Source organism: Erpetoichthys calabaricus, chromosome 5 (assembly GCF_900747795.2).
Source record: "Erpetoichthys calabaricus chromosome 5, fErpCal1.3, whole genome shotgun sequence".
NCBI classification, from domain to species: Eukaryota; Metazoa; Chordata; class Cladistia; order Polypteriformes; family Polypteridae; genus Erpetoichthys; species Erpetoichthys calabaricus.
The window spans coordinates 64,441,119-64,454,157 of record NC_041398.2 but is presented as its reverse complement, the minus strand read 5'-3'; the positions used below and the strand labels follow the sequence as shown (position 1 = coordinate 64,454,157).

Here is a 13,039-nt window from a genome sequence, read left to right as displayed (position 1 = left end):
ATAGGCTTATTAAAGATACTATGCTCTATCAGGCAGTCTTCTTTAGCACGTTCATGTCTTCTGTGCCCCTCCATTCCTTTCCCCAGAGGGGGAAGTTATTTCCACAGCTGAGCCTTTGCTATAGAAATGCATGTCATTGTCACCTGTTTCTATATACCAACTTCATATTTAATTTGCCTCTCTACCTCATCCACTGGTGGGAACACTCATTTCCACAGCTGAACCGTTGTCATTGAAATGCTCTATTTACAAAATGAACACTGGACAGCTAACATTGAGCTAAACGTCTTTAAAAAGAATCCAATGACACTTTTTTCTTCACTGTGTCAGTTTGCCCTAACCTAGTCTTGCTGCTTGCAAAATGAACACCGGACAACTAGAATTCTTCAAACTACATTTAAAAGGGTTGCTGGCTCACTTCAAACACAGGGAAAATACCGCCAAATTACACTGGATGGCCCTCTGACACGGACATTCAGTGACACAGACTCAAATCCTGAATAAAATACAATGTTTTTAATGGCTGTGCATAGTGTGTAAATTATTATTATGACATTCAGCTACCCAAATCATCAAGACGGACACAAATGTACAAGGAAAAGATGCACTTCACAGAAGGAAAATAATTAGGTAGACATACATGGAAGCTGCAAAGGTGAGAGACTGAAAGATTCATATTTTACACATTTGATTATTTTGCACCTACATCAACGCTATTGGCTCTTAAGGTTTTTCTTTCAGGAGCCACAAGGAGCCATTTTGTCTGAAGTCCTACAGCTACTTTAGATTGCCAAAAATCAATTTTTAAACACACTGATTCAATAAATTAAACTGATGTTAAAGGATCAATAAAATCTAACAGCTCTACTCCTTATACACAGGAGCCTTGTTCATTGTACATTCCCATCTGCATTCGAAATGCAAACTAAAATTTTATACAAATGGCAGATGGTTACACAATATTGAATCAACAGATAACACAATAGATCTGAACAATCATAACAAGTTTAGAATGTAAAAACAACTTACCTCCCCCACATTGGTGGCAATACAACAAGTCACTCAAAGAAGTACAATTCAGAGTCACCAATTTACCTACATGAATTTCTTAAGAGATGTGGCAGGAAAATTAGAGTAGTAAAATCTATAAGAACATTTGGAGAAGGTGCAAACTTCACACAGTAAGAAAGTAGACAGGGAATCAAGTCCAGTCAGAAGCAGTCAAAAAGCAATACTACAAAGCTGTATTCTTTAATGGGGTTTACTAATTTAATTTATAAAAAAAAAAAAAACCACACACACACAAAATCACACTGACAAAATGTTCCGCTATTAAGTTTTTCCCTAATTATTTTTAAACTTTTTCCACTGATTCAGATTTCACCTAAGGTTTATTTTAATTTTTTTTAAATTAAGCATACTAATACTACTGTGAATTATTTTCTTATTAAAATATATTTGATTACTCAACAATGCAGAAGACAATTACTTTTGACTACTAGCTTATCTGGAACAAACATATAAACAGAAACTGAAGAAATATAATAGAAAACTTACTTTTCTTTTCAGTGCACTCAGTTTCTCCACAACTCCATCAAGTAAAGTGACAACAGAGTCCACTTGAGGGCAATTGCTTAGTGTCTTCTCCAACTCTGCCACGACCATGGTCACATGACTTGTCTCACGGTCAATATTCTTCTGGGCAGCCCGGAATCGTTTGTTTAATGTCTCATATGGCACCTACAGTAGTGAAAAAGTAGAATTAAAAAAAACAAAAAACTAATCCGATTATTTCTTTTCTTATGCAAATATAGTCCATCATTCACAAAATTCCAGCTTCTAAAAGAAAGAATAAACAATTCAACATATTTTTGCTCTCTATTATTTTATTTCCTCAACAAACTATCAAAACCATTATTAACATTACGTTCAGTGAGCATTATATTTATCATATTGTGTTGTAGTAAAATCAGTTATTGCAATATACAATAAAGGAAAACAAAAGTAGATTGGCAAATGCACTATTCCGCAACCATAACCCACTTAATACAAAATCAAGTTCAAGTTTACCCTGGTAACATTGGGCACAAGACAGAAATGAACCCAAACTGGGGTGATCGTCCATTGCAGGGCCCACTCACACACACAAATAATCACATGGGCCCAGTCCAGAATCAATAGTTATCTAACAGGGGCATGTTTGGGGATATAGGAGAAAAACCGGAGTATTGGGAAGAAAATGTGCAAATTCCACACAGCAATTAAGCATGGGATACAAAGCCAAGAAGCTGATCCTTGAAGCAGTTTTAATTGACATCCTACTATGCTGGCCATTATTCAGAAAGATACATTTATTTTGAGCAGCTATGCTTGCTTTTTTCTCTTTAAACTATATAACATTTGCTCCTTAAATGAAGATAATTTTGGAAACAGTATTTTATAGTAGTTCAAGTCTACAAACATGCCTCTTGAAGATTATTTTCTTTTTGATTCAAACAAAAAAGTCAGGCCACATATTCTTTCAACTTTAGTCTTTACTGCACCTTGGTGAGGGGAGGATGCAACCAAAGGCACTTTATATCACATCAGAAACTAGCACAACAGACAGCACCAAGATAAAAAAGAAGAAAGTGTGATGGCAATTTTAATTTAATTAACCCATCTATTTTTATTTATTTTTTGCTAGTTAATTATCAGGGATAATTAAGTCTGCTGCATTCATAGCTATCGCAAATAATGGCTTACTGCAGCACAATAGGAACTGTCTTAACTGATCACAGAATTTGTTTTCTTAAACATTAAAATGCCAAAAAAAATTCTTTACATAAAAGTTAACATACTGCATTATTTGCATATGTTAAAATGTACAAATACAAACATATTTAAATATCTGCAAGACACCAATTCTTGCAATATTCTACATTTATATGATCAAATCATTTTTCTTGTTTTACAAAGTGAAAGCTTTAAATTTCTTAACTCACAGCATACACTTATCAAAATAACAGAAAAAAACAAGAAGCTGATAATTTCACAAGATGTTTTAGTGGGATGAATACTACTAATACCTAGCAACTGGCAAATAAAAATTCTGCTTCAAAGCTACTTAGGGAAGGGCGAGGAGGGGGAGGAGGGTAGAAGATTAAAACTGAGAGAATTTTTAAGACAAGCATGAAGCTACCTAGGGGTCTCACGCACAATCTCATCCCACACCTGCTCACTAATGCACTCCCTTGATTGCACACCACCAGGCTCCCACAGAGATCTGGATCCACTCTCATCAGTAATCAGACATTACAACACCATACTCATGCTCAATACACCAAGACTGCTCAAACATGTCGATAACACTGACACAAAAGACAAGAATAAACAAGACACTCTTCACCCTTGCCAGTTAGCTTACTTATGCATCCACTTTGCAGAGAAGGACTGAGCGCCTTTCACACAAAGCTAAAGAGGGAGCAAAGCTATGATGGGCACAACAGATTAAATGATTTTGGTTACAGTATTTGTTTTAATTCTTCTTCTTTTGGTTGCTCCTATTAGGGGTTGCCACAACAGATCATCTTTTTTCATATCTTCCTGTCCTCTGCATCTTGCTCTGTTATAGTATTTGTTTTAATTATAGAAACAAATATAAAATGCCCCTTGGCCAGACTGTTGTTTCTATAACACAAGCTGTTCAGCGACTGCAAGGCTTTCCAAATTTGGGTGTCCCATGAATCCCTTATCAACAACATTTATGCAATGGATTGCTTGAATTTTTTCTGCCCAGTGCAGGACAGGGATCAAAAATCCATGCAAGGGATTCCACTAGTGATGGGAACTCCGGCTCTTTTCAAAGCTTCGGCTCTTTTGGATCGGCTCCCTTTAAAGAGCCGGCTCTTACAGCTCCCGAATGGCTCTTCGTTTAGTATCACTTGGATGCTTATATTTTAGCCTAACTAAGCAATTATGAATGGTTTGTGTATAAGCAATTTCTTATTCATTGTTTTCAGACATTACGTATCTTTATGCATTTTTTCATTACAAAAAATACACAGTTACTATTGTTTAACATTTTAATAAAAGCTTTAAATGAACAACTTAACACAAAACCACAGCAAACAAATTAAATAAAGGCCAAACTCAACAACAAAAACAACACAACACTATGACTCTTTGCATAAAAGTTTTTAGGCCAGGTTGGCATTCAGAAATGCCAGATGCCTGAGCTTAGATGGGCTGATGCGATTTTTCCTCTCCGTGATTATTTGTCCTGTTTTTGAGAAGACTCTTTCTGAGGGGACCGATGTAGCGACAATGCAAAGTCTTCCTACCATTACCTTAACCAGGTGTGGGTAGACTGCAGCCTTGGCCTCCCACCAGCTCAGTGGGTCTTCAGCTCTTTGGATGAGGGGCTCCTCAAGATAGGACCTCAACTCCAGCATAGCATCAGCTGTGGGATTTCTCCTTGCAGTGTCTCCTGTTGCTCTTTCGCCAAAGAGCCTCCACACAGCAGAAGCTTGTGGTTCCTGTGAACACGCCCCTGCTCCAATTTCTTCCTCTTGGCCCTCTGATGGAGGAGCAGACAGGCTGCTAGGGTTGCATCTTTCTGCTGCTGCACTTATTCTTTGAAATGCCTCATCCACAGCTCTGTTGTCATTAAATGCTACCTTTTTTCCAGAGCAGTGGTTTCTGAAAGCACAGTGTTGTACTCCATCCTCAGATATATAGTTATGGAATAATTGTTTGGGACAAAGTTTTTCTTCTAGGGAGAACACACATGGGGTTTAAGGCCTGTACAAAAGATGTAAATCCTCTGTCCTCCACAATGGAAAATGGTTGAAAGTCTCTAGCTATCATTTTAGCCAGTTCCTCATCGACACTTATTTGTTTGTTTGGCGTCAATTGTTTTGGAATAAATGTGCTTATTTTGGTTTGAACTGAAGGCCGTGTTATACCTGCAGTTTTCGGTAAGACATTGGATGCTGCAGCAGAAGTACTTGGCTCTTTTCCAAGGTCAGTGGATGGCAGGAAAGAGGGCACGCTCTCCCCAAGTTGCACGGATGGGTGGGTGGTTCTTATATGTCTGTGCAGGTTTGTTGTTGACCCTGCTCTAACGGATATTTTCATATTACAAATTCTGCACTTAGCTTTGCAGTCTCCAATATCACTGAAATGCAGCCAGATGCTGCTTCTTTTTCAGCTTTCACTCATTTCTTCACTCTTCTTTTTTTTTTTCACGATGCGCTTGCATTTAAATCTGGCTCTTCGTCTGTCGCAGCGACAGGTACACAGAGCGACAGTGTCACTCTGTGTACCTGGCCTGTACCAACACTCGCTGTCTTCGGAGCGTCTGCCCCCCTTCCTTCTTTCACATAATGGTACGATCCTAGTCCGATGTGTTGTTCGTGAACGAGCCGGCATTATGAGCGCCCATATAAGTAAAGTCCCGCCCCTGCCGAATGGATTTTCAGCAGAGCTGAGCAGGAGCGGCTGAAGCTTCAGCTCTGCTCAATGGGCATCGGCTCCTCTCGTTCGCTTCAAAGCATCGGCTCTAAGAGCCGGCTAGTTCGCGAACGACACATCACTAGATTCCACATCCGTTGCAAAGCTAAAAGGGTCAATAGCTAGGGTCTGAGGCTAAGGATCTGTGCTGGTATCCAGAAGGTTGCCAGTTCGAATCCCTGTCACTGCCAAAAGAGATCCTACTCTGCTGGGCCCTTGAGCAAGACCCTTAACCTGTAATTGCTCCAGGGGCGCTGTACAATGGCTGACCCTGCACTCTGACCCCAAGGGGTATGCGAAAACTAACAAATTCCTAATACAAGAAATTGTATAAGGCAAAATAAAGAACAAAAAAAAAAAGCTACAGTTGTAAGCCAGACTGAGCAGTAAAGTCAAAGCCAGAATGCCATTATTAACTCCTAATTCTAGTATGATAAAGATAAATATAAGAAATAAAGAAAAAAAAAGTGTCAATGAGTGATACTGTTTATGTATTCTACTGAAAAGGAAACCCTGATTGTGTATCACTTTAAAATGTCATACATCAATACTGTATCATTCATTGATGACAATTTCTACAGTACATAGTCTCACTGTACCTCTGCTTCAAAATACAGTCACAGATGCCAAACAGTCACTTCACTGGGTGGTGTGCTCCAAATAGGATGCATGATGTGCAAACTGAAAATTTGACGTTCTTACTGATTATTATGGCAGCATACAGTTTTACAAGAATGGCTAAAAATTGTGAATGATTTAGCACTATAATAAGTTCTGTATCAGTTGTGGTGTACAATCTTGATTTGCAATAACCTACATTTCTTCAATGCTTATTAAACTCTTCCTCTCTGTGCTTACTTCCAACATCTGCATGTTTCATGACCGCCCACACCTCATATTTTCATCTCCAGTACTGCAAGCTTGCAGCTGCTTAGAGGTAACCATATTGATTGACTAAATGAAGAGTAAAATATTTTCTTTAATTTGCAGTAACCCAGCAAATGCACATTCTGAGCAGAAATAAAAGTGTGTTAAACTTTGTAGCACTGCAAAAAAAGTGATTAAAAAGAATGGGAGTAAAACAGAAAAACAAACTCCAAAGCATGTAAAACCAAGTGTTATAAAGCAATAAAAAAAAACATTTGTTTACAATAACCTTCACAAAGTACTGAAGCCACATATTCAAATTTTTCTCTGAGACTAGCCTGGCAATGGGGTTGGGGGTGGAACTTAACTCAAGCTGAAATTTCCCTGAACATATAGTACTGTGCAAAAGTCTTGAGCCACTGAAGAACATTATTTTTAAAACTAGTTAACTGGGCAGCAAGTGTTTGTTTGAGAAAAATACTAGAAAATATCTCTATATACAGTCATAAGACTGCATAATAATTTACTCTACTTTCAACAAAAAAGATAACAGTGGTATGTATTTCATTTCCTAGGAACATCTGAATACTGGGGTGTTTTCTAAACAAAGATTTTTAGTGAAGCAGTATTTAGTTGTATGAAATTAAATCAAATGTGAAAAACCGGCTGTGCAAAAATTTGGGTCCCCTTGTAATTTTGCTGATTTGAATGCATGTAACTGCTCAATACTGATTACTTGCAACACCAAATTGGTTGGATTAGCTCGTTAAGCCTTGAACTTCATAGACAGATGTGTCCAATCATGAGAAAAGGTATTTAAGGTGGTCAATTACAAGTTGTGCTTCCCATTGACTCTCCTCTGAAGAGTGACAGCATGGGATCCTCAAGGCAACTCTCAAAAGATCTGAAAACAAAGATTGTTCATTATCATGGTTTAGGGGAAGGCTACAGAAAGCTATCTCAGAGGTTTAAACTGTCAGTTTCAACTGTAAGGAATGTAATCGGGAAATGGAAGGCCACAGGCACAGTTGCTGTTAAACCCAAGTCTGGCAGGCCAAGAAAAATACAGGAGCGGCATATGCGCAGGATTGTGAGAATGGTTACAGACAACCCACAGATCACCTCCAAAGACCTGCAAGAACATCTTGCTGCAGATGGTGTATCTGTACATCGTTGTACAATTTAGCGCAATTTGCAGAAAGAACATCTGTATGGCAGGGTGAGGAGAAAGAAGCCCTTTCTGCACTCATGCCATAGACAGAGTTGCTTGTTGTATGCAAATGGTCATTTAGACAAGCCAGATTCATTTTGGAACAAAGTGCTTTGGACTGATGAAACAAAAATTGAGTTATTTGGTCATAACAAAAAGCGCCTTGCATGGCGGAAGAAGAACACCGCATTCCAAGAAAAACACCTGTTACCTATTGTCAAATATGGTGAAGGTTCCATCATGCTGTGGGGCTGTGTGGCTAGTTCAGGGACTGGGGCCCTTGTTAAAGTCGAGGGTCAGATGAATTCAACCCAATATCAAATTCTTCAGGATAATGTTCCAGCATCACTCACAAAGTTGAAGTTACACGGGTTGGATATTCCAGCAAGACAATTCATGCAGAGGGAGAAGTACAATGTTCTGGAATGGCCGTCACAGTCCCCTGACTTGAATATCATCGAAAATCTATGGGATGATTTGAAGCAGGCTGTCCATGCTCGGCAGCCATTAAATTTAACTGAACTGGAGATATTTTGTATGGAAGAATGGTCAAAAATACCTCCATCCAGGATCCAGACACTCATCAATGGCTATAGGAGTCATCTAGAGGCTGTTATATTTGCAAAAGGAGGCTCATGTAGGAATGGAGCTGGACAGTTTGACATCTGTGGCAGAGCGACGGGTGCTCAGCAGGCTCCTATCAATTATGGAGAATCCACTGCATCCACTAAACAGTGTCATCTCCAGACAGAGTAGCAGCTTCAGTGACAGACTGCTGTCACTGTCCTGCTCCACTGACAGACTGAGGAGATCGTTCCTCCCCCAAACTATGTGACTCTTCAGTTCCACCCGGGGAGGTAAACGTTAACATTATTCAAAGTTATTGTTTGTTTTTACCTGCATTTTTATTACTCTTTAATTTAATATTGTTTTTTGTATCAGTATGCTGCTGCTGGAGTATGTGAATTTCCCCTTGGGATTAATAAAGTATCTATCTATCAACTAAGTATTGATTTAATATCTCTGTTGGGGTGCCCAAATTTATGCACCTGTCTAATTTTGTTATGATGCAAGTTGCATACTTTATGTTAATCCAATAAACATAATGTCACTGCTGAAATACTACTGTTTCCATAAGGCATGTCATATATTAAAAGTAAGTTGCTACTCTGAAAGCTCAGCCAATGATAAACAAAAATCCAAAGAATTAAGAGGGGTTCCTAAACTTTTCCATATGACTGTATATATAAAGTCAAATATCTGTTTGTCTTTCTGTCTATCTGTCCGCTTTTCATGAGAGAACTACTTAACGGATTTAGATCAGATTTTTTTTCTATAATTTACTTGAACATTCCCGGTTGATTTTGCAACCTCTCTCATTGCGCCAAGTATCATAGTTTGCTTGTGGTACTTTTTTTATATGAGAGAGTTCAAGAGAGATGCAGCAGGCCAAGGGGAGGGGCCTTCCTCACTCACACGCCAGCCTCGGGGCGTATTTTACATCTACTTAGCTAGGTAATGAGAAAACTACTTAACGGATTTGGATTGGCCTTTTTGTAGAATTTGCTTGAACATTCCGGTTGATTTTGCAACTTCTCTCATCGAGCTAAGAATCATTGCTCACTTGCAGGAGTGATATATTCGCGCTAATCTGAGAGAGAGGCTGTGGGCCGGGGGGAGGGGGAAACATAACATCAGGAGTAGGGAGCCAGGCACAGCCCCCTCCTCACTGTCCAGTTTCATTACATGGGCGGAGCCATGGGGGCGGCTTGTATTAGAATAAACAAACAAATACTTAGTGTGATTACATGCATACACATAACAAGGTTAAGAGGAATAACCCAGTTAAGGAAGAAATAATTTTCTTATGGTTTGTAAATATGTTTAGTCAAATTGACATTTTATTTATAGGTTACTGGTAGCGGATTGTATGCAGCTCACCCTTTACTACTTGGTTGTGCAATTCAGCCCTGCAAAGGACCTGGTATGTGTGCTTCCTGTCTTACAACCAGTGCTGCTGGAATAATAACACCAGAATTTTTACTTCAAGACAAGTATTGTGCTAGGTTATTCATTCATTTAAAAATTAATCAGACTACTTAACATGCATTATTTTTAACTTGTTACCCTACTGCTCTTAGGTTGCTGACTTTAACACAAATCAGTATTTTGTGCAACTATACCATACAAAACTGAATCAATCAGTTTGGTACACTGCTGTGCCATTTTTTCAACAAATTACATTGTAAATTCTTTCAAGCTTCTTAGTGTTCTGCCACAGATGGAAAAAAAGACCTCACCAGAGAGCTACCAACTCAGCTGGTCCATCTGCTTTTTTAAAATTGCAAAATTCACTGTTATAAAAAGTAAGTGACTTACAGTACATATATACATACATAAATAAAAAAAAACAATCAGGTGATGAGATCAGGTAAATTTCAGTGCCAGGGAATTAAAAACAAAATTCTCAAGGCAAAGCCAAAGCTTATTTATCTGGAATCTATAAGCAAATGAACAAATACACACCATCAATCAAGGATACCTGAAAATGAGTGGCATTGACCTTTATACAGTTAAAACGATGACATCACGTGTCATGAGATTCAGTCATCCCGTGGTGGCAACCACCCTAGCAACACACAAAAAGCATACAAAATGGTATTGTCCAAAAAAAAAAAAAAAGAAAAAAGACGAAAAAAGTGATTTAATGTATTTAATTTGAACTACTTTAAACCATTTTCCAAAGTAATATTACATTCCAGAAATAGAATCTGCAACCCAAAAAAATAATGCGTAAAAGGAAAAAGGTAACACCAAATAAGAATGAGGGAAAAGAAGAAAAACAATCTAATTCAAGGCTAATTCATAAAGCTCAAGAGAATTTACCATAACATTTCTTTCAGCTGGTTCTTGCTCTGTTCCTCTAACTAAGTACAGTAATTGCACACCACTTCAGTTACACTTAGTTTGGGGCCATGATGTGGCCAATCTAATATTTTAGTGCTGCAGACTACCACTTCAAGTAGATCTAAATTGTGCTTTGTAGTGGTTACTTTGCTTAAAGACCAAGTTTTAGCCAAAATGTTGTTTTCCTGGAGGTACAGAATGAAGTATCAAAATCAATTTAAACTTCTTAGCAGTTATAAAACGAAGTTGCATTCTGATCAAATCAACAAAAACACTGGCTGAAATGTACTATATGGCCATGACAAAAATAACCACCGCTCTTCACTGAAAGCTGCACACTCTTTTTCTAACATTCTGGAAACTTGAAAAAAAATTCAGAACTGGGTTTGTTACATAAAACAGTCTGCCACTGATAATTGCTTCAAGTTTTACAGTGTTACACGTACTGCAGTCTGTTCTTCCTGTTGACATTCTGCAAGAAAAAATTCTTAAGTGTATCAGGACTCTGTATTCTTTCTTTTATGCCCAGTCAAAGAATTTAATTTGATGCCAGAAGGCACTAACAGCACAAATGTCTGTCCTTTAAATACTGTTAAGGAATGAGATGTTTTGAGACTTCCACTGCATTTTCCATCCTCAACACACTGTTTCTTTCCATTACTTTACAACAACTTAACCTCCTTAGAGTTAAATTTTTTCTCAAAAAAAAAAAAAACATGTAAGAAGCATTGCATTTTCTGGCTTGAAAATGACATTTTTATTAAATCATCTTCCTTCAGTAAATGTGCAAAACACTTATTATACTTCCTACACTTCTGACTTTGTACTATAACGATATAAATAATAATAATGAATAATAGCAATATTTTTATTATTAACAACTAGGGGGCTTCGCTAGCCAACCGCAATAAACCCCCCCCCCCCCCCTTCCCCAACCCAGCCTCCGCCACTCGTGTATGTGGATTTCACTTTCACCAAATAAGAAATCTTTTAATTCACACAGATAAGCCTCTTCATTGGGAAGAAACGCTACTTTTCCCTGATGGCAACACGAATCAGATGATCTACAAGTCTCCGACTTAAACTTTAAATCCGAACAATATATTCAATATCTTTTCAATGTTTCATTATTTCACCGATTAATAATTTCCATTTGTTTGCGCTAATGCGATCTTTAATATTATTTTTTTGAGACTTTCGAATTTTAGTACTTTCGTTATCTCTAACCTGCAATGCATGTGTATCACGCCAACTTGAATTCTTTACGACGTTCTACTTTGTCATCTACTCTTTGTCTTTTATTTCCAGCCTGAGACATAGTTAAATCTCTTGGCACAAAGTCTCGTCTTGCAGGACGTGAAAGTATCTCTCTGAAAAAGTCACGTCTCGTCCCAGGATTTTTTTATTATAATGAATGATATGAACAGCACACTGCATATGTGCAAGTGACACAAGCATTACTTTCGGATTCACAAGAATCACTTTTGGTTTCACTGTCCGTTTCAATTTCGCTGCCTGAAGACAGATTAACCTTGTCATCACTGTTGATGACACGCGTTTCTTACAAGACACCATTATGAGGTTAGGAGAAGACACGCTTATACTGTTGCCCGAGTAATGCTCGCCACTAATGCTGTCGGCACTTCTACAGCCTGAGTAATACTTGGGTCTTATGTGAGACACGACTATACCGTTGCCTGAGAGACACTTGGGATTAACACTTTTAGCACTGTTTTTACAGCTTGAGTGATGCCTGGGTCTACGCCTTAGAGTCCGGAATAGCGTGCTGTAGCTCAGCCTACAGCCTTGTTGAAATAAAACTATGATTTCTCATCTGTCAGTGTGTTCATGTAGTTACTTCAAACCTTCTCTTTTTTTAGGAACCCCATTATTTTTTTATTGCCACCTACTATGTCCATTTACTTTTTAAACTACACTATTAGCACGCTTGGCTCAGTTCAACACTACTTCAGTAATTTCTCTGTGCGAGAGTATTTTGCCTAAAAATCTATGAAAACGATAGTTTATGGTGTAAAACAACAGATGGTGTTCCACAACAGAACTAGCTCAATGCATGTACCTGAAGAGGAAAGCACAATGAAGTATAGCAACAGACAAGCCAACAATATCGTAAGCACTAGAACCTGATGCACAGAATTTTTGATGGATTATTAATCCACACTGTATGGGATAACATACTAAATTAAGATATCTAGTAGGTTGCCTTTGAAAAAGTGAAGAAAGGCCAAGGAACATCAAGAATTTAAAATATAAACAGATTTACATGCGTTTAAACAGCCCAGCTTGTGACTGTTCCTATAAATAATACATATTTAATGTGATGATGACAATAACAAGCAATGGGAATTAAAAATAATGCTTGTTGTGCAGACATTGCATCCTTCAGTACAAAGTACAATGTTGGCAGTCCAAAAAGTAACAGTTACTGAAATGTTTCACATATATTCATTTAAAGCTTTGCAGTTGCAAAAGGATAGATTGTTGATTCTCTTCAAAAGTTACAAGTTGCCAGTCAATATGATTTCAGTTTGTTTGATTTAT

The 13,039-nt window shown here is 37.9% G+C and overlaps 1 protein-coding gene across 1 annotated transcript in view; it reads right to left on the bottom strand.

Moving 5' to 3' along the window:
- The window catches only part of maea (macrophage erythroblast attacher, E3 ubiquitin ligase), a 118,134-nt gene that overhangs the window by 92,407 nt on the left and 12,688 nt on the right, over nucleotides 1-13,039 (bottom strand). Inside the window, exon 2 of the mRNA XM_028801591.2 lies at nucleotides 1,558-1,740. Within this exon, the coding sequence (XP_028657424.2) occupies nucleotides 1,558-1,740 (183 nt within the window). The remainder of the gene's footprint in view (nucleotides 1-1,557; nucleotides 1,741-13,039) is intronic.